The 22,424-nt window shown below is 44.2% G+C and overlaps 1 protein-coding gene across 1 annotated transcript in view; it reads left to right on the top strand.

The window, feature by feature from the left end:
- Positions 1–22,085, top strand: part of ABHD17C (abhydrolase domain containing 17C, depalmitoylase) — a 56,235-nt gene extending 34,150 nt beyond the window's left edge. Inside the window, exons 2-3 of the mRNA XM_006080978.4 lie at positions 15,878–16,057; positions 20,619–22,085. Of these exons, the coding sequence (XP_006081040.2) occupies positions 15,878–16,057; positions 20,619–20,838 (400 nt within the window). The 3' untranslated portion in view covers positions 20,839–22,085. The remainder of the gene's footprint in view (positions 1–15,877; positions 16,058–20,618) is intronic.
- The last annotated feature ends 339 nt before the right edge of the window (positions 22,086–22,424 follow it).

Here is a 22,424-nt window from a genome sequence, read left to right as displayed (position 1 = left end):
AGCTGAGTATTTTTGAGTTATTAATGTTAGGGTACATGATGTTCTTAGTGGGCCAAATAAAGGCTTCCTGTTTAATGATAAGGGCATGGCGTTTGCCTCTGTGTTTATAGGCTGTGTAGTATTTTAATTAAAATGTAATGTTGAAGTTACCTCAAGGCCGTATTTTAGACGGACTGGAAAAGGAAATGAAGGCTCCCGTGTGGGTAAGACCTATGAGTCACATAGACGCTGTCTGGTGTTTGGAGGCCGCAAGGCTGGCTCCGCCACCCAGAATCCCAAGCCCTCTGTCCTTAATAGCCTCGGGGGTGATATTTCAGAATGCAGCCAACCTCTCTAACAGCTGCCCTTGAATATTTAGATATAGAATTGGAATTCTGTGCCGGTGTTACTCAGACGAAAGGTGCCACCGAGAAGAGAGGCGTCTGTCTCCATCACCATGTCCCGCACTAGCCTCATCTTGTGATGTCCCTGAGTGAGTCCTTTCATGTCCCCAAGAAAAAGGATGGCAGAACTGGTGGGCTGTGCTAAGGAGTGGTTTTCCTTTGTTTTGGTTAAAAAAAAAAAACACAAATTCAGGCAAGGTGGAGAGAAAATGGAAAGGATAAGAGGGTCTGTGATTAAGTAAAACAGAGCTGTCAGCCCCATCCCACCTTAGCAAGTGCCACTCAGCCTCCCTGAAACTGCCCTTGGAGGTGGCTCATGAGTAGAATGGCCTACCAGATTTGTAAAAGAACACAGGATTAGTGACATGCATATCTTTAGAATCTTCTTCCTTTAAAAAAAAAGTGAACTATATTTACTATTTTATTATTGTAGTAAAATCTCTCTCTCTCTCTTTTTTTTTGGCTGTACCTCTTGGCTTTCAGGATCTTAGGTCCCCAATCAGGGATGGAACAGGGGCCCCGGCAGTAAAAGTGCCTAGTCCTAGCCACCGGACCACCAGAGAATTCCCTAAAAATCTCATTTGGACTTCAGGAGAGCTAGCCTTTCTCCCTGGTATGCTCTAATAATTAGAAAATGATTAGTAGAAGTCAGATGTAAGAGGATTGTTCACTTGTCCCCCTTCTTTTTGTGACCAAATGTGCATAACATGAAATGGAGTCTTTGGACCAGTTTTAAGTGGACAGTTCTGGGGCATCGAGTCTGTTCACATTGTTTGGAAACCATCACCACCATCAGTGTCCAGAACTGTCCATTTTCCCAGGTGAAAACTCTGTGCCCCTAAAGCAGAATGTTCACATTTTAAAGCATGATTTATTTCAGAAATGCTTAGGTTGGGCGCCTGGACATACTGATTCCAAATCGTTTTACATTTGTGTTGCAAGGGGATAATAAAAGACATGACTGAGCAGTTACACACCCCCCTAGCCTGGATAGATAGGAACCCATTGAACACGCCAGACAACTAAAGCCTAGAGCGTGACTGATAATTCTGCCTGATGCTGAACCTGTGCTGCGCCCCCTCCAATATGCTTGTGCTGGTTTGGCTGTAATTTGTGCGATTGACAATTCTTCCCCAGTTTGTCCATATTCTGGAGCTATAGTATACTTACAGCAGTTATCTTGGTACTTACAATTCAGAGTGAAGTTTTAACCTTTCTCAAAGCTTTCGTTTCCTTGTCTTAGAGTGACCCATCTGTGTGGTCTCTGAGGAAGGGTCTTTCCATTCACCTGTCCTGTGAGGAAAGAGAAGTCGCTCAGTCGTGTTCGACTCTTTGCAACCCCATGGACTGTAGCCTGCCAGGCTCCTCTGTCCATGGGATTTTCCAGGCAAGAGTACTGGAGTGGGTTGCAATTTCCTTCTCCAGAGTATCTTCCTGACCCAGGGATCAAACCTATGTCTCCTGCATTGTGGGCAGACGTTTTACCATCTGAGCCACCAGGGAAGTCTCAGCCTGTCCTGTAGTTCTAGTTATTTCCATAATTGATGTTGTGAACTTACTATGCTTTTAAGAAGGAGGAAGGGGGGCGGGGAATGGAAGGTTCTGGAAGTCAAATGAAGAGTAGAGAATACAAGGGAAAAAAGACAGGCACAAAGAAGGAATGAGACCGAAGAGAAAGGAACTGCGATGTCATCAAGGAGGGACTCGGGACATCACCAGGTTTGTCCCAAGGAGGATGTTTATTTAACAGACTTCCATTTTGAGTGTACACAGAACATTAAGGGAGCAAACAGTACCAAGCCCAAGCTGATGGGAGGGAGAGAACCACCATTCTGGTTTCAGATCGTGTGTCATCTTGTGTCCTGGGGTCACATTCAATGTCCACTCGTGCCACGTCTGGCTGTGGACACATGAAAGCAGCCTAGACGGGGGACAAAAAGGGAGTCCATGGGGTTTCACTCATCACCTCATTTAATTCTCCCTGTAGATCCAAGGCAAGGTTACACCCCTTTAGAGCCCAGGAAACAGGACTGCTGGTCACTGGGACTTCCCTGGTGTCCAGTGGTGGGACTCTGCTTCCACTGCAGGGCAGAGGGTTCGATTCCTGGTCAGGGAACTAAAATCCTTCATGCTGCCCTGTAGCCCCCCAAAAAAATAAATACAAATTTTTTAAACAAAGATCAGATCACTGATCGTGGCAGAGCTGGGCTCCAGTCCTTGAGTTGTCTGATTCAAAGCCTACTCTTTCCTCTAACCCACTGTGCAAATCTCCACCCTCCGTCCACATCCCAGACCATCACACAGTTGTGACTACATACTCTGAGCTGCTCACAAAAGGCTAATGTTAGCCCATATTCACGAGAGAATAGTGTAAGCTCCACCCAGGTCAACACTCCAGGAGCCCTATGATCGGGTGCTTGACCAGGTTTGGGACCTCAAACGGTAGCTTCAAGACTCAGCTCACTTCTCTCAACTTTGCTTTCTTGTTGGTAACAATTTTTTTTTTTTTTTGCTGTACCGCAGGGCACGTGGAATCTTAGTTCCCCAACCAGGAATCGAACCTTCACCCCTTGCAGAGTCTTAACTACTGGACCTTCAGGGAAATCCTGTAGAAATTTTGAGGAGGTTCTTTCTGAGCAGTGACAAAGGTGATGTTCGGCAGAAGAGGGCACAAGCATCCTGGAAGAACTCCTATTGACTGGTCTTGGTTCCAACTCTGCTTCTCCCAGAAGCAGTCACTCTGGCCAAGGAGGTCCACCTTGGGCTTGTGTTCATACCCGCAGCTCCAGGGTCAGGAGAGAGATGCTCTGAAGATACAGCAGATCAGAAAAGCTCTCTGTCGGCTGTGGGTGACCATCCATGAATGTCTACTGGACATCTCAGCAGTTGTCATGTAGGAGTTAAAGGGCTTTTGTTGAACTCCATTTGTGAGTCCCTGTGAGGCAGGGCAGACCCTGACCATGTCTTGTGTGCTATGGCTGTTGGGAGAACTCACCTTACAGTGAGATAAAATAATTAGAAATTGATTCTTGGGTTTCTAGTTCTAAGAAGTGACTTCGGTCCTCAAAGGGATAATTAAATAAGATTTTTTAAAAAAATGTATTACCCTGTCCCGGAGATTTCATGAGCTCTGTCTTTTAATTTCAGCTGTGTTTCTTGGGTATGAAATAGGGAGATCCTTTAAGCCAGAGGTCCCCAACCTTTTTGGCACCAGGAACTGGTTTTTTGGAAGACACTTTTTCCATGGACCAGGGATGGGGGATGGTTTCAGGATGATTCAAGGGCTTTACATTTACATTTATTCCTATTATAATTACATCAGCTCCACCTCAGATCATCAGGCATGAGATCCCGGAGTTTGGGGACCTCTGCTTTAAGGCTTTACTTTGGTCACGTGTCTGTTTTCAATCTGTATTTGGTGTGAATGGGAGCGACATACATTAAATGCCTTTTTTATCAGATGCTTGTGACTTACATAAGCCAGCTCAGGTAATCCTCTCAAAAACTGTACTGTAGGGTAGGTGGCATTCTAACCATTTCACAGGTATTTATGCAGCTGTTGGTGGCGGGGAGGCCAGTGGGGAGGGAAGACAGCATTTCTTCTGGCTTTTCCAACGTGTTAGATAATTACAGAATGCCAAAAGAGCCCCAATTATCATTAGAACAATTTCATGCACAATTATACTCAAACAAGTTCAAGCAAATTATTCTGTTTTAATTGTAACAGAGCTAAAGTGAGGTGATTTTCGTATTCTTTAGGACTGTTAACTTTTCCTCTGAAAAGTAATTTTTGTAAAAAAATTAAGTCATGCCAAGTCTTGTTTATTTTTGCTTTGACACAGAGAAAGAGTATTGTAGGGGAGAGAACAGTCTCTAATGTCACAAAGAATCATGTTGTTTTGGGACTTCCATGGTGGTCCAGTGGTTAAGACTCTGCACTTCCAAAATTTATCTTTTGGCTTGGCCAAAAGATAGAAAAAGAATTGTTTGGAAGGTGGTTTTAGACCTGGCACAGATAGCCAATCCCTGTGCTATCATTTGGAAGGAAATTTCTAACACCTAGGATAGAATGAAATCCCATCCTCGAGGGTAGATGCTAGTTTACAAAAATTGGATAATGCTTGGTTTTTTTTTTTTTTTTTTGGCTGTGCTGGGTCTTCGTTGTCACTCAGGCTTTTCTCTAGTTGCGGTGAGTGGGCTTCTCATTGTGGTGGCTTCTCTTGTTGCAGAGCACGGGCTCTAGGGTCCCTGGGCTCAGTAGTTGTGGGGCACAGGCTTAGTTTCCCCACCGCGTGAGGGGTCTTCCCAGACCAGGAGTTGAACCCATGTCTTCTGCATTGGCAGGTAGATTCTTTACCACTAAGCCACCAGGGAAGCCCCCTTGTTATGTTCTGAAATACCTGAGTACCTGTAAGAAGGGCTCCGTTAACCGGGCGTGCGTCGCCACACCACTGCCTCCTGGTGAGTCAGGACCTGCTGGAATGCCCTCATTCTGTGTGTTGTGTTATTGCCATCACAGTCCATTGAAGAAAAGGACACATTCCCTTTTCGTTTACAGATACAAGCTGTGATGCGTCTGGTCCATCTGTCTCCATGGGACCCGGGCCATGTTGTCTCTCCCAGAGCCTCTGCTTGTGGCTGTCTGTGCTCCTGCAGCTGCTGGCCTGGACGGACACTCCAGCCCTTGTCCTTCCAGCTGCGGGGCTTCCCACACCCTGGCAGGAGGCAGCGTGAGGAGCACCTAGAGGCTCGCCTATCTGACATTGACCTCAGTATGAGTCTTAAAGATTTTCCTTACAAGGAGCCCTGAGAGTGTGACTCACATGTGCCTTCCTGGGATGCCCCACAGTTACCTGGAACCCACTGTCTTCCCAAGCTGCACATATTATTTTTTTAAATAATTTACTTATTTATTTGGCTGTACCAGATCTTAGTTGAGGCACGCAGGATCTTTTAGTTGCAGGGATCTAGTTCCCCAACCAGGGATCAAACCTGGTCCCCTGCGTTTGGAGTCTTGGCCACTGGCCCACCAGGGAAGTCCTCAACGTATTTTCTAAAAACCGAAATTCCACCCCCCCATGATCTCCTTCTCAGCATCTCTGTGTGTGCTCATTTTCTGTCCCCTAACTACAGAATTATCTTCATGTCTGTCCCTTCCCCACCACTGCTTGCTGCACAGACACGTGATGTGAGCCACTCAAAACATGTCTCGCCCAGCCATTCTTTTCCTTCCGGTGGCACAGCTTGTCACGTCTCCATCCTCTGGGGACTGTGTGCGCATTCCCCAGATGCTTTCGGAGTGGGTGACACCTCCTTTGGACGGCCCTGTGCTTTCCGAGGTGAAACCCTCACCCCCACCAGGACAGGCTGCCCTCCATGTTCTTAGGATGCTCATCTTCCCCTCCAGCTCTTGCCTTTCTTCCCTTTTGTTTTCAGATTTCCCCTCCTGAGTGACTGGCTTCAAGCTTCTGCTTCTGTGCTTCCTGATTTCCTGGCCCCAACTGAACCATTCCATTCGTTGTGCTCTGATGAACTTACTGACTGTGATAGTCATGTTGCCTAAACTTAGCTTGGTTTTAGTGTTATTTCTTGGTTTGAACCTCATTTCCTTCTGCAGTTCCCCAGAGACTAATAACCCAGGAGCTCATATTTATCCTCATCACCTTCACTGATGCTTCCGGTGAAGGAGGCTAGTTTAAATGTTGCATTTTGGCACACTTTATTTTGTAACCAGTGTTGAGAAGGATACCATGAGCACTGGCTCAGAGTTTTGAAACTTTCACAGTTATGGTCATCTTGCTTTTCAATTCCCCTTTTAGCCACATTTCCTTGGTCAGAAAAAAGGAAACAATCCACTGACATCGCTTACCATTAAAATTTTTAATTGTCTCAAACAGCGCCCATGCAGCAGGTACTTACTTTAAACTGTGTTTCCTTTGCTTTTGCCACTGAAGTTAAAGGACCAGTAGAAATCTGTTTGTGAAGCATTATGTAACATTTAGAAAGCCTAAACCTACAAAGGTGCATTTTAAAAAAGGAAAAATAATCATGTTTCAGGGAATGAATGCTTTTTTATCTTCCTCATAATTAAAGTATAAATCACACATTTGTGGTTTATTTTTTTAACTTTTTAGTTTGTATTGGAGTATATAGCTGATTCGGAGAAGGCGAATCAGAAGGGGTACTGGAGTACCCCACTCCAGTACTCTTGCCTGGAAAATCCCATGGGTGGAGGAGCCTGGTGGGCTGCAGTCCATGGGGTCGCTAAGAGTCGGACACGACTGAGCGACTTCACTTCCACTTTTCACTTTCATGCATTGGAGAAGGAAATGGCAACCCACTCCAGTGTTCTTGCCTAGAGAATCCCAGGGACGGGGGAGCCTGGTGGGCTTCCATCTACGGGGTCTCACAGAGTCGGACACGACTGAAGCGACTTAGCAGCAGCAGCAGCAGCATATAGCTGATTAACAATGTTGTGATAGTTTCAGGTGAACAGCAAAGGGACTCAGCCATACACATACATGTATCCACTCTCCCCCCAGGCTCCCCTCCCATCCAGGCTGCCACATAACACTGAGCAGAGTTGCCTGTGCTGTACAGTAGATCCTTGTTGGTTAGCAATTTAAAATATAGTAGAAGTCACACATTCGTTAAGCTCTGGCTACAGAAAGTAAAAGATGGATTTCCCATTTCTGTGGCTGAAGGTGAGTGTTCCAGGTCATCTATGTTTTCTCAAGGCCCGTGTTTACCCACCTACTTCCCTCCCAGCCAGACCTTTTACTCTGAGGCTTTGCTCTGAAGTGTATTAGGGCTTCTCAGTATCCTCACACCTCATCCTTCAATTAACTTTCACGTTACCTTTTGTATTTATCTTTGTCCTATGTCTAAAGGTATTTCCACTAGGAGTCCTAGCTCTGAAATAGTTAAAATGTTGACTTCAAAGTTGGTGGAACTGTGCCAAACATGCTTCATCTGAAGATAAATGGAAATGCTCGTCATGCAGGGCAAAACCAAGGTCCGTTAACTTAAACAGGATGCAGTGTGTCTTAGGGAGGCTCAGCTTGGCCATGTTTATAGACAGAAAGGCAAGCTTTATGCTAAAATGAAAACAAACATTTTCCCTTATCATTGAAGGGAACATCCCCACTGGACATGGTTCCTCTGGTACTGTACTCTCAGCCTCCTCCATGAGCACCTCCTGCCTCAACTCCTGCTCCTGAGTGGGAACCAGAACTTAACATTTGTGTTGTTGATCTGAGCTTAGCATAGCTGGTGACTGCAAGAAGATGCTAGACGTTTGAAAGAAGCAGAGAGCAAAATTTGTAGGTTTCCAAGGAGTTACCATACACATGGTGTTCCCTGCTGTGGAAAGTAATCATTCAGGGTCATGACTTTCCCCTAGCAAATGTTGGGAGACCTTATTCCTTGTGTTGTATTTTAAGTAAATCTTAATTCCCTGACCAGGGATCGAACCTGTGGCTCCTGCATTGTTAAGCAGAGTCTTCATTGCTATATCTCCAGGGAAGTCCCTGCACTGCATTTTGAGTTTTCTAGTATGTTTTCTCAGAACCCATCCTGACTTTGGCCCCATTCACTCTGTGTCATGCAAGTATTTCTATGAATTTACAGGCAAGCGGCTACTGGAGTTCGTCTCTAACTCAAGTCTTTCCCTCTGCGGGCAGTTTCTTCTTCCCTTTTAAACTCAGTGCTCTGTGGTGACCTAAATGAGAGGGAAATCCAAGGAAGAAGGGATATATGTATATGTGTAGCTGACTCACTTTGCTGTACAGCAGAAAGTAACACAGCATAGTAAAGCAGCTATAGTCCAATAAAAATTAATTTTTTTAAAAAAGCAGGATGGCCAGGATGTCTAGGATTCTGGGGGTTATAACACTGTCTAGGACTTTGGGGTTGAAGATCTGATGGACTGTGCTTGAGCATGGGACTTAATGGAATCAGAATTTTGGCCTGGGTGAAATTTGAGGGATCCAGTCAAAGAAGGGTTAAGGGGCAGTGGAGACTGTAACCAAGAGGAGACTCAGATTCAGAGGCTGGTGTTTATGTGATGCTCGTGCTGAGGATGCTATGAAACTAGGGCCTCTGAATGGTCCTCTGGCAGGCCTGGGGCTCTGATCATCAGCATCAGGACTTCCAGGCTCAGTTATAGCTACAGTGTAAATACAGGTCTTGGCTATTCAGTCTCTTAACGTGCCAAGGGTCAGACCTGAGTGTCACAACCTGCTGTGGGTCCCCAGGACCAGCGGTGGCAGGCCTGGATGCACCCTTGCAGGAGATGATGACATTCTGACTGTAGACTCGGCTGTAAAATGAATGCATGGACTCTTACCGGCTAAGAGTGGCTTTTCCCTAGAGATCCATGTGCAGACAGTACCTGCTTGCATATTTAAGTCAGGACTGAAGATTTCGTGGGGAGGTCCAAGGAGAGTCTGATAAGAACGTGTGTCTGTGTGACATGCAAATGGAGCTGTAGTTGGCTACAAGCAAATAAAGTGCTTTGTTCACGTGGCTTTGACCCTGCCTGACCTTGAATTTCTTGCCTCATCTGCTGTGACATCCTGTGTCCTAATCACTCATCCAAGCTTTAGCTTGTCCCCCACCCCAAGCTTTTACATACATTCCTTGCTTCCCCAGCTACACTATAAGTTGCTTGCACCCACCCAGTGTTTTATGTTCATCTTTCTGTACCCCCAGAGGTTCTGTGCTTAGTCCTTAAAGAGGCATTCAGCAACTATTATTTTTAATGCATTATTTTTAAAACAATAGTGACATCTTCCAGGCGTAGAAACTAGTCCCCTATTTGCATAATCACCAAGCTAATCAGTCACTGCCAGAATAAGCTGAGATCTTTAGCTGGATTCTTATGTGATGGTCCACTCCTTTCCGTAATTTATCTTTGTCTTCATCCTGACTTTGACTGCTATGTTGGAAGCATTGCCAGCAGAGAGTTAACAGTTGAGGCATGGATTCAGTAAAATCCTTTGGAGAGAAGATGTAAGAGTAGTAGGAAGGCTACGGCAGGAGGAGGGGAGCCAGGAAGGGGCCAAGCCTATGGGTGGTGGGGCTGGGGGAGGAACTAAGAGTGAATGCAGAAGAAAGGCATCATGGGCTCCCATGGTGGTCCAGCAGTTAAGATTCTGTGCTTCCATTGCAGAGGGCACAGGTTCAATTCCTGGTCAGGGAAGATCCTGCATGCTGCTGGTTGTGGCAAAAAGAAAAAAGGAGGGAGAAGGAAAAGAAGAAGGAGAAATTGGATGAGGAGTTGGGGAGAAGGAATTGCATCAGGAACTTCTGAGAGCTGCTCACTGGACATTGTGGTGGCAGGGGGTGGATTTCAGGGGCTTCATTGGGGATGAGGATGTGGTGGGGAAGGAGAGATGAGAGATGGGGCTGTCACTAGAGAAGCATCCGTGAAGATGGGCCCTTTCTTAGATCCAGAGACTTGGAGATGTGTGTGGTTCTGGGATTAAGATTGGTTCTGCATGGGTGGGGATGAAATTTTCAAATTTAGGGGAGGATGAGGATCCAGCGCTCGGGTGGAAGGTTAGCCCTGGGATGGAAAAGCAACACCTCTTCCAGACACACGAAGGGGTTAGGGGGAAACAGCAGAAGAGAGCTATTGGGCGTAGGAAGGAGGAACGGCTTCCGTGTCTCCGGGTTTGGTGTGTTTATAGCTGAGAAACGCGGAAGTTTACTTGTAAAAGCCTGCCTTTGGGGGTTGGACACATGGAAGAAAAAAAAACATTGTTTGTGGACTGTTGTAAGAAATCACTTTTGATGTTTTGCTGTCATGATACCCCAAAATAGCAAATTCTAAGTAAAAAAGCAGAAAATCCTGCCTGTGTCGTGCCACAAAACTGTCCTGTCCAGGCTGGAAGAGCTTAACATCTGTTTTACTTTAGGATAAAGATTTTGGACTTGGGGATTGTTGATGTTTTTGGGGAAAAAAATTTTATATACATATATATATATATTTTTTTTTTTTTTAACTTAATCCTAAGAGCTATGATTTTCAAATGCCCTGAATTTCACCCAGAGTTAGTAACAGAGTCCATTTACCATCTCTCGTTTTATCCCTCATCTTTTAATTGCATTTGAGAGCTAAAAGCACTTTAGGATCTGGTTTGACAGTTTTTACTCAGTACCAAACAATGGTTAGTTTGTGGAATCAGCAAACCCACTGGAGTTTTTAAGTATGGAAAATTTCTAAAGGAATTTATATTCTTTAAGATTCCCAAGACATTCAGATGCTTCTTATTTTGGAACCATTGGTATAGGGGTATAGAGGTCATCAATCGTCTACCTTTTTTTTTTTTTCCATCAAAAACAACATCTTAGTGGTGCCATAAAAGGGACCCACTTCAGCCTCCTCATCTGTAAGAGGCGGATGTTTGACCAGAAACCTCTTAGAGTTTTCCTGAAAACCTTCCATACCTTCAGAGAATTAGCTGCCCCCGAACCCCATCTGTACCTCCGAGGCTTCTCATGTGTTGTCAGACAGTATAATAAACAGGGGAAAGTCCGTAATGTAATACTAACAAATCTGAACATTTACTAGCTCTTTAGTTTTCAAGCTTTTTCAAATACAGACACTGCAAAGAACGCTTGCTGACTCCATGCAAAACGGTCCAGCAATTGTGCTTCCTTAATTTATTCATTTTAACAAATCACCACCTAATAATTATAGGAAATTAGAAATGAATATTTGAAAGAAGAAACATTACCTGGTTCTCACTACCTGAAAATAACCGTTATTATCATTTTAATAGATTACTTTCACGTCCCTTTTCCATATAGATTTTGTTTGAAGGAATGTAACTGTGACCCTGTTTTTTGTTGGCTGCTTTTTGTGGAACATTTGAACATGAGTTTTCCCCACATTAGCTCTTGATGAGATGTAATTTCTAATGGGCTCATGTTTCCATAGAAGGTTTGTGTTTAGCACAAAATCTATCATGATTCATAACAGTTTCCAGGAGGGCTGTCTCAATAACTGAAATATCTGGTGAGCTTTTAAAAAATACTGTTGTGAAATATAATAGAATGGTAGCCAGTAATGTTCATAAGATTGTAAATGTTCTGCTTAATGAACTGTAAAAGGAACAGTTGTGACAAGACATAGACTGTTAGGCAGTCTATGACTGCTATTAGACATAGACTATTCTTTGGCAGTCCAGTGGTTAAGACTTCATGCTCCCAATGCAGGGGGCCCCAGTTAGATCCTTGGTTGAGAAACTAGGATCCCACATGATGTGCAGCTCAGCCAAAAAAAAAAAAAAAGATACAGACTATATCCAGCAATCCATAAGCCTCCCCAAAACAACATGCTTCTTCCCAGCCATAACCTATTACCCCTCCTCCTGTCCTTAACCACTACCCTGGTTTTTTAGGACTTCACTTCTTTGCCTTTCTTTCCCTGATGACTCAGGTGGTCAAGAATCTGCCTGCATTGCAGGTCAGGAAGATGCCCTGGAGGAGGAAATGGCAGCCCACTTCAGTATTCTTGCCTGGAGAATCCCATGGACAGAGGAACCTGGTGGGCTACAGTCCATGGGGCAGCAAAGAGTCAGACACAACCAAGCAACTTTCCCTCAGGCACCCCTTCATGGATCACAGCCTTGCTGTGGCAAAGGGGCTTTTGTAACTCAATGAAATTGTGAGCCAGGCCACTCAGGGCCACCCAGGATGGACTAGTCACAGTGGAGGGTTCTGACAAAATGTGGTCCACGCGAGGAGGGAATAGCAGCCCACTCCAGCATTCTTGCCACGGGAACACCGTGACAGCATGAAAAGGCAAAAAGATACGACACTGGAATATGAGCCCCCCAGGTCCGAAGGTGTCCAACATGCTACTGGGGAAAAGCAGAGGACAACTACTAATAGCTTCAGAAAGAATGAAGCAGCTGGGCCAAAGTGGAACCGATGCTCAGTTGTGGATGTGTCTGGTGGTGAAAGTAAAGCCCAATGCTGTCAAGAACAGTATTGCATGGGAACCATGAATCAAGGAAATTGGACGTAGTCAAACAGGAGATGGCAAGAGTGAATATCGACAGTTTAGGAATCAGTGAACTAAAATGGACAGGGATGGGAGAATTTAATTCAGATGACCATTGTATCTACTACTGTGGGCAAGAATCCCTTAGAAGAAATGGAATAGCCCTCATAGTCAACAAAAGAGTCCAAGCAGTGAAGTTTAATTTGACTGGGTTTAAGTTTTTTGCACGTGGTATGTTCTGTGTATCTGCTCATTCTGATTGTATCTCGTCCATTCTGAACAGGATGTCTTTACCATTCATCACCATTCATTGTCCTGTGATGCCCTGTGACACCCCTTGGGGCTGTCTCCAAACACCCACGAATAGTCCAGAAGATATTTCTAATCCATGGTGACTATGTCTGGAGGAGGAATTGCTAGGTCCATGGGAATGTGTCATTATTATATCTTCACTTTTACTTTTTTGCAAAGTGCTTCTATCTATCCTCTTATGTCCCCGTCAGGAAAGAATGAAAGTTCCTGTGGTCCCATTTTTGTCAACACTTAGTATTGTCAGCATTTAAATTTTTGTTAGTATCACGCTGTGGTTTTTGTTTGTGAAATCTCATTTCATTTTTACTAATGAAGTTGAGTTACCCTCCCTGCCTTCCTTCCTTCCCTCTCTGCCATTTAGATGTCTTCTATTATGAAATAATAATTTTGTAGAGTGCTGTTTTTCTGTAGTTGATCATTTTTCCCCCCACTGATGTGTTCTTTGTTTTAGTTGTGAACCCTTTGCTGGTTCTGTGTGTGCAAATAATTTTTACCACTTGCCTTTTTACTTTCTTTATGATGCCTTCTGAGGACCAGAAGTCCTCTCTTTCTTTGGCTGCACAGGGTCTTAGTTGCGGCACAGGGGATCTTAAGTTGTGGCATATGAACTCTTAGTTGCAGCATGTGAGATCTAGTTCCCTGACCAGGGATCAAACCCAGGCCCCCTGCATAGACAGCACGGAGTCTTAGCCACTGGACCACCAGGGAAATCCCAAAGTTCTTTATTTAATGTAATACCAGTTGTCATATTTTCCACTATTAATAGCTAGTGTTTCGCATAGTGAAGTTTTCCAGTGAAAACGCTGAGTTGTAAAGTGTTTGTTGTTAAGGCTGTGGGTGTCTGTGTGTCAGAAGTAGGATTTGTTGAGATTGGTGCCAGGTGTGTCCTGATGCCCACGAGTAGAAATTCTGAAAGCTGAGCATCCTTCAGTGAAAAGTTCGGGCTGCTCTATAAAGACATTTCAAGGAGGTCATGATCTTGGAGAATGGACAGAGTTCAGGACACTCAAGAAAAGGCTTTTTGAATGACTACACACCTACCTCTGCCCTTTAAGTCTGTGCCCAGTGCTCCTTTATTCATTCAGTGTAGCCCCCAAGGTCCGTGAAACAGGATGTAAAACAGTGTCAAGTTACTGAGAAAATAAGTTTGACTCTAATAGTAACACTCACTGCTATTGATAGGTTATCCTGTATGGTTCTCATCATTCCGCAGATCCGATCAAAGAAGGTAAGGTAATGGCATCATTTGTCTGATGCATTTTAATCTGGAAGTCTTTTACTTTATTTTTTTACTTTTGGCCACACCACGTGGCATATGGGATCTAGTTCCCTGACCAGGGATTGAACCCATGCCCTCTACAGTGAAAGCTCAGAGTCTGGACTGCCAGGGAATTCCTCTTTTTCTTTTAACTTTTAATATTAAGCATCTTTTACTCCTCTCCCCTTCAATAACTACCTTCAGTTTTTATTTTCTTCTTGCTCTTATTGTTGTTTATTATTTAGTTGTTTATAATCGATAGTGAAATATCCTGCCACAGAGCTGGCCATTGTGGAAAGAGCCTACACTGCAAACGTGGGGGTTGCAGGTAGTCTTCTCTCCAGGTGCCTTGTGACACCCTGCAATCCACTCATGCAGCATCCAGTGGCCCTCATGCTTTGGGGTGTCAGAGCTACTTTAATGAAAATTGTGGAGGGAGAAGAAGACCCCTAATCTTGAGTATACTTCCCCCTCCAAGGGACTTTGAACTCTCAGTTAAATCCTACTGAAATGGACCTCCCTGTCCATCAGAGAAGGAACTCAGCGGTGGTTCCAGTGGAGGGAGGTCCTCCCCAGGATAACTTCCTTTCAGTCCATAGCATCTCTCTGGGGGATGGTCTGCTGATGAATGATAACAGAGTCCCTTCCTGATACCTCTCAAGATTTCATCCTCATTGAAGGGATTTGTGTTTTAAATTTGTGGATTTAAGGCAAGAAATACTGGAGCCATGAGTTCCTTCCTCAAAACCATCCATCAAAACTCTTTTTGCTGACCCGTCTTATAAAAAGACATATTTATTTGGCTGCATCAGGTCTTGGATGCGGCATGTGGGTTCTTCCTTGCAGCGCCCAGGCTTAGTCTTTGTGGCACGGAGCTTAGTTGCTCCTTGGCATGTGGGATCTTAGCTCCCTGACTAGGAATTGAACCTGCATCCCCTGCATTAGAAGGCAGGTTCTTAACCACTGGACGACTAGGGAAGTCCCACTGACCCTTTTTTTATTATTATTATTTTTTTTCTTTTCATTTCTTTTTTTTTTTAATTTAATTTTATTTTTAAACCTGAAACACTGTATTAGTTTTGCCAAACATCAAAACGAATCCGCCACAGGTATACATACGTTCCCCATCCTGAACCCTCCTCCCTCCTCCCTCCCCACACCATCCCTCTGGGTCGTCCCAGTGCACCAGCCCCAAACATCCAGTATCGTGCATCGAACCTGGACTGGCAACTCGTTTCATACATGATATTACACATGTTTCAATGCCATTCTCCCAAATCTTCCCACCCTCTCCCTCTCCAACAGAGTCCATAAGACTGTTCTATACATTAGTGTCTCTTTTGCTGTCTCGTACATAGGGTTATTGTTACCATCTTTCTAAATTCCATATATATGCGTTAGTATACTGTATTGGTGTTTTTCTTTCTGGCTTACTTCACTCTGTATAATATGCTCCAGTTTCATCCACCTCATTAGAACTGATTCAAATGTGTTCTTTTTAATGGCTGAGTAGTACTCCATTGTGTATATATACCACAGCTTTCTTAATCACTCGTTCTTCCAACTGAAATGAATCCCAGGCAGGAATGCCGGACAAGACTTGCATCCTGGGACCCTCTTCTTCTGCAAGCACAGTTGTGTTAGATGGTGTGAAGTTCAAAGGCCTGGGACCACACAGAAACTGTTTTTTGGGTTTGTTTTTGTTTTTTGCTGTACCAGGTCTTAGTTGCAGCATGTGGGATCTAGTTTGAACCTGGACCCCCTGCAGTGGGAGTGTGAAGTCTTAGCCACTGGACCACCAGGAAAGTCCTAGTTGTAGGAATCTTGTGAGTTTATGACACTGTGGTGTTTGGCTTCCTCGCTCTCTCTGCCACGTGTCAGCTAATGGCCTGTGCCCTCTGACTTCTCCAGGTATGGCGTAAGTCCTGAGAACATCATCCTGTATGGTCAGAGCATTGGGACGGTCCCCACAGTAGACCTGGCCTCCAGGTATGAGTGTGCTGCGGTGATTCTCCATTCGCCTCTGATGTCTGGATTGCGTGTGGCTTTTCCCGACACCAGGAAAACGTACTGCTTTGACGCCTTCCCCAGGTAAGCTCACTGCTGTACAGTAAGTACTAAGACGTCCAGTGACCCAACTTCAGATCAGAAGCCGTGGTTAATTGTGGGTAAACCTCTCCTGAATGCAGCCGGCCATCAACCCCTGTGCTGGGCTCCTCAGGGGACAGGAGGCGGATGTGGCACATGCACCGACCTCGGACGTAGTCCTCTGGGCCAGACTCATTTGTAAAAAAAAAACCTGCCAGATGATGTCTAAGGACCTTGCTTGTCCCGACATCCAGGATTAATTGGTTCAGCTGGATGTACAGGATAAAAAAAAAACCAAGTGCACAGATGTCTTAAAGGAACTAGTACAGTGTTCATTTGTTCACTCAGATGCACATGTATTGTTGAGTCACAGTAACTAAATCAGAGGTCTAGATACTCAAATAGGTCTTCCCTGATAGCTCAGGCTTCCATCCCTGGGTTGAGAAGATCCCCTGGAGAAGGAAATAGCAATCCTTTCCAGTATCCTTGCCTGGGAAATTCCATGGACTGTAGCCTGGTGGGGCTACAGTCCGTGGGGTCGCAAAAGAGTCAGACATGACTTAGCAACCAAATAACAACAGATACTCATATAAAAACTGTAAGCATCGCCAAGTTTGAAATTTCTCTTATGTTTTTGGTCAGACTGCTAGGTAAGAGAAAAAGTAATGTAAGCTATGCCGATGATGGGCGTCAGGGACAGTGTAAGTCCTCCATACAGCTCTAGACACCTCCTGCTGCCCACCTGTGCCTGAAGCCCCGCTTCTCTGCACGAGAGCCCATAGCCAGGCCCCCTCCTGCCAGCACCCCAGGGGCGGCAGAGCTCCTGCCAGCCTAGCCCCTGCTGTTTTCCAGTCCCCGAACAGAAGGAGGAAAACAGGCAGCTGTATTATACAAGCAAAAGCAGTGGGCACATTGCCTTCTTGAACACCTCTCTTTGAAAACCTCTGCTTTTTTTTTTTTTAAATCTAAGCTGAGGAAGGGCTTCACTGGTGACTCAGATGGTTAAGAATCCAGCTGCAATGCAGGAGACCTGGGTTCTATCCCTGGGTTGGGAAGATTCCCTGGAGGAGGGCATGGCATCCCGCTCCAGTATAATTGCCTGGAGAATCCTTATGGACAGAGGAGCCTGGCGGGCTACAGTTCATGGGGTCGCAAAGAGTCAGACACGACTGAGCGACTAAGCACAAGCTAAGGAAAGTATTTAATAAAGATTATTTGCCCAAGGCACATCCGAAATTCTGACAGCAGGACACCCATGGCCATGTTATAGCAAACCTCAACAGACGTGTGTACAGTTTTGGGATTTTGATCAACACCTTCATTGCTGTCATTCTGTTATTATTGGGAATGAGGGTGGGGGGAGCATCATTTGGTTGGATAAACATCTGTTCCACAGATGGCCTTGTTTCCCAAGAAGAAATTTTCTCCTAACACCTTGGGTGAACTCTGTGCAGCCTGTATGAGGTTCAGCTTCATGGGAAAGTTAAGCAAGCTGCAGATTTCCAGTGGCATGGCTGAGAATGCTAAGCAGGGACCCTGTGCATCTCAAATGTAGCCTTATTTGTGCTGAATGGGTAATGAGAGGCCCATTTGTTGAAAGGGAGATATTTAGCGTGTTTGTGGAAAGCCACGCAAGGGGTTACCCTGGCAACAAAATACATAGGTTTTCCCCTGACTCTTAAATTAGCAGATACCTTAAAATACAGCCACGGCAACTAATTGCAGCTTATTAATTAATAGGAAACCAGCATACTACTCTTACTCGGTTTGAGTGATCTGCCAGGCATGAGCTAATCATTTCATGCTCCTTATCTTGAAAGACTCATTTTACAGTGAGGATACTGAGGCTGAGAAAGTTAAGTGGTTTAAGCAGCTTCGTTAAGGTGGATGAGTGGAAATAGGCAGAAAAGGCCATTCTTCCTCTTCAGTACCATGAAGTATCAAAATGAGAGACTTCAAACCATCAATAGTCACATGAACTGTCATTACTAATTGAACTTGAGGAATGTTTTCTTAGGGTGTCTGTTGCTACCAAATGCACACTTGTTTCTGTGTCCCTCTCTTTAAGGAAGGCACTTTCCCATTTCTTTTTTAATACTAAAGAATAGAGATAAGGGACTTCCCTGGTGGTCCAGTGGTTAGAGACTCTGAGCTTCAATCCTTGGTCACACATGCCATACAGCGTGGCCAAATATACATTTATTTATAACATATATTATATATATAGAGAGAGATAAGTAATCCTAATCATTACTTGGTTGGTGGTTTATTCTCTCTTGCAAAAAAGTGGAAGTGTTAGTCGCTCAGTTGTGCCTGACTCTTTGCAACCCCATAGACTATTTGTAGCCCACCAGGCTCCTCTGTCCATGGGATTTTCTAGACAAGAATACTAGAATGGGTTGCCAGTCCCTTCTCCAGGGGATCTTCCCGATTCATGGATCAAACCTGAGTCTCCTGCATTACAGGCAGATTCTTTACTGTCTGAGCCACCAGGGAAGCCCTTATTCTCTCTTACCTCCTTTATATTTAGAATCAAGATGGTGGCATTTAACTTAAATACACCTTCCAGGCCATGGAGAGTCCCCTAAATCATGCAGCATGGAACTGTCAGCAAATAGATTTTTAATGGAATATAATTGGACTTTTGCATTCTGAGAAGAAGTCACTTTAAAAATTAAATATAAGAGGACAGTAGATTTCTAAGCAAGATTCCTAATCTGCCAAATTGACTCCTGCCACAGTAGCCCTGATCTTGGCAAATGACACGGCCAATGAGGTCTTGCATTCTTCCTGGACATTGTGAGGTGGTTGGCAACTTCATGAGCTGTTAACGAGGCTCCGTGACAGCTGTTTGTAGATCTTTGGAATGTGTGATGGATGTTAGAGCTCTGTCCTAGCTCCACAGCCTCATGCCTGTTCTTTAATAATCTTCTCCCAGCTTCAGTTCCCTCCATGGTTTAACAGAGACAGTCCCTCCTCTTTAACTGTGTCTCGCTAAAGATGAACAACATTTCATATGTGAAGTGTAAAGCACCTGGTCGTGGTCCATGTTGAATAAATGTTTGTTGATGTTTAGTTGCTCAGGCATATCTGACTCTTTGTGATCTCATGGACTGTAGCCCACCAGGCTCCTCTGTCCATGGGATTTCCCAGGTAAGAATACTGGAATGGGTTGCCATGCCCTTCTCCAGGGGATGTTCCCAACCTAGGGATTGAACCTGAGTCTCCTGCATTGGCAGGTGGATTCTTTACCACTGAGCCACCAGGTAAGCCCTGAATAAATGCTAGTCATGACATAACAAAATGACCCCTGTGGGTAGAACCAGTCAATCCTTCTGTAACTTTAGCTAGGATCAGATACAGAAAATCAACAGTAAGGGGGTCTCTGGCAGGAGGCCAAACTGGACAGAGGGTCACCTCTCTATGTGTTTGTAGGGGAAATGACAGTGACCTCCAGCAGAAAAGTCACCCACGCACCCAGCCTAACAAGCCTTACTAACTTCTCAGTTCCTCTTTGGGAAATGCTTTCAGAGCCTGTAGAATATTCTTTTGGAGATCCTCAAATATTCATCCTCTGTGGGTAGATTGGGCTTCCCAGGTGGTGCAGTGGTAAGAATCTCCCTGCCAGTTCAGGAGATGCAAGAGGCATGGGTTCAATACCTGGGTCAGGAAGATCCCCTGGAATAGAAAATGGCAACCCACTCCAGTATTCTTGGCTGGAAAATTCTATGGACAAGAGGACCCTGCCGGGCTACAGTTCATGGGCTCACAAGCTGAATTTTGGGACTTCCCTGGTGGGTAGATTTGATTTTGTAAACAGAATTCATTCAGGATTCAATCTAGGCATACATTAAATTTCCAAGCTATATAGTACAGTTTTTATTTAAGGATGAGGTTTTCGTTTTTATGAAACGAGGCTTCTGACGACCTTGCTAATCAGTGCTGAAGATGGCTTACACACAGAGAGAGTCCTGAAAACTTGAGTGGCTTTGTTCAGTGCCCAGCTTTCAAGAGACATTCATTCCAGTATGTTAAGTTCTAGCTTGTTTATTTTTTTTTTAAAAATTTCTCCGAAATATGAATATATCAGAAATATTATTTACTGGATGGGTAGTCAGATGACATTTAGAAGTTCTGTTTTTAATAAAATACTTTTACAAAAACACAATGGCTAACGGCATTGTAGTATTTATTCTCAGTTGGATCCCGGAACAGAAATAGGACTTCAGTGGAAAAGTTCATAAAATTCAAATAAAGTCTGGCGTTTAGGAACATACCAATGCTGGTTTTTTGGTTTGGACAAACATACTACGATTATGTGCCTTGTTGGCCTTATGAAAGAGGGTTAGGAGTAGATAGGAGCACTGTGTTATCTTTGTACCTTTCCTGTAAATCAAGAATTATTGTGAAATGCAAAGTTAATTAAAAAAAAAAAATGGACTACTAGAAAAGTGAGGGGAAATTCCTCCAGGGCACATGCCTTGTTTGCCTAGGATGCTGACTCGGTTACATTGAGTGTGAAGTCTGTGATCCTTCTTTTTTCTCCCCCTTTCCTGTCTTGAAGCATTGACAAGATCTCCAAAGTCACCTCTCCCGTGTTGGTCATTCACGGCACAGAGGACGAGGTCATCGACTTCTCCCACGGCCTGGCCATGTACGAGCGCTGTCCCCGGGCCGTGGAGCCGCTCTGGGTCGAAGGGGCCGGGCATAATGACATAGAGCTTTATGCACAATACCTAGAGAGACTAAAACAGTTCATTTCTCACGAACTTCCCAATTCCTGAAGACGACAACTTGATCTTACCTCATTGACTGTGAACACGAGTCCTCCGTTTTACACAGGCTTTCACTGGACGGCGGTCCTGGCGTGATCACCACAAGGAAGCGCGCAGCTTTTCTGGCATCCTCATCAGAGAGCTGAGGACTTCTCAGTCTTTCATATCCACAGGTTCTACCGACTCACACGTCATGTTAAACCGAACAGTTGTGACTTCCAGCTTCATTGCCTTGCAGGGTGGGAATGAGAGCTGAGTGGGGGAACCACTTTCTTGTGCTGTAAAAAAGGTTGCTCACACCCCTTTCTCCACCTTACCCATCACGTAGGATGCATTAATGCAGGACTCAGCCTCTCTCTACTGGTGTTCTCAGTATTTGACCTGCAGCTCTCTCTCAGCCACTGGATTCATGGGTTCAGTCCATTTGTGAAGCTGTGATAGTTTAACTGGAAACCATTGTGATGAAAATTCCTTCGTTCATTTTTATTAACATGTTGATCTTTTCCCCCAAACAAATCAATTAAAGGGTAATTTACTGGAACTATGGTGAATGGCTTCATCAACTGGAACCATATAAATATAACTGGAATATTCTTAAACAAAAAGAAACTTTTTTTTTAAGTGTAAAGTTATTACTACTAGTCCACAGAGTTTTAATATTTTGATCATCTGGTTGGTCTAACAAAGAACCTAGCCAACTTTCCTCCTTGTAGGCTTTTTTAAAGTACTGTACATATTTGCAATCACATTGTGCATAGATTCCTATTGAGTAATTTTCTCCTGTCAGGCCACAACAATGAACTGCAGATTCCTTGTTTGTAATGTAAATGATTGAATACATTTTGTTAATATGTTTTTATTCCTATGTTTTGCTATTAAAAAATTTTATAACATTTCCAAGACAAAAAAAAGACAAGTTTATGCTTTGAAAAATTTATGTAATTAAAATTTCACGAAACTAATCTTTTTGGTTTAGGAGTTATTTGGATTTTGACACTGGGGTTGCACCAACAGCATCAGAAATGTAAGATGCTTAAAATTGTTAACACTACTTCTGTTGATTGGGGGTTTGGGTTTGAGAGTTCTTTGGTTTTATTAAAAAGCCTTTTTTTTTTTTTCCAAATTTAAAAGCCTTAAATGTACTGTAAGCCTCCGATTGTTGTACAGCTGGGTTGCGGGTGACTGCCCATCTGTGTAGTGTTGCCTGGTTGCAACACAGTGGTTGGTCATGGAATAAAGGATGCATGGATCTGAAAGTGTGGGCTCTTGCCGTTTATTCCTTCCTCTCTCCATCAAAGGAAGCATTTCATCTGGATTTGAGAAGAAACGCTTGCAACTTACACACGTCTCTACCTTTCTCAAGGTGTATGCTTTTGTTCTGTGAAAGACTGTTGATTAATTTCGGAGAAACCAAGATGAGAAGCACATAGTGGTAGCATGCAGACTGAGTCCAAGTAGAGAATCAGTGGGTTCTGGCTGTGAAACAAGAGGGATGAAGGCAGTCTCACTGGGACCTGGCTTGGACTGAGAGCAGGCCTGTTTCTTGGGAACACCTGAGCTGAGTCTTTTCTGTCCTTTGATCACTGACCAGAAAA

The sequence above is a fragment of the Bubalus bubalis genome, chromosome 20, assembly GCF_019923935.1.
Source record: "Bubalus bubalis isolate 160015118507 breed Murrah chromosome 20, NDDB_SH_1, whole genome shotgun sequence".
In the NCBI taxonomy this organism is placed as follows: Eukaryota; Metazoa; Chordata; class Mammalia; order Artiodactyla; family Bovidae; genus Bubalus; species Bubalus bubalis.
The sequence above is the reverse complement of the archived record's forward strand: the minus strand, read 5'-3'. Positions and strand labels throughout refer to the sequence as shown.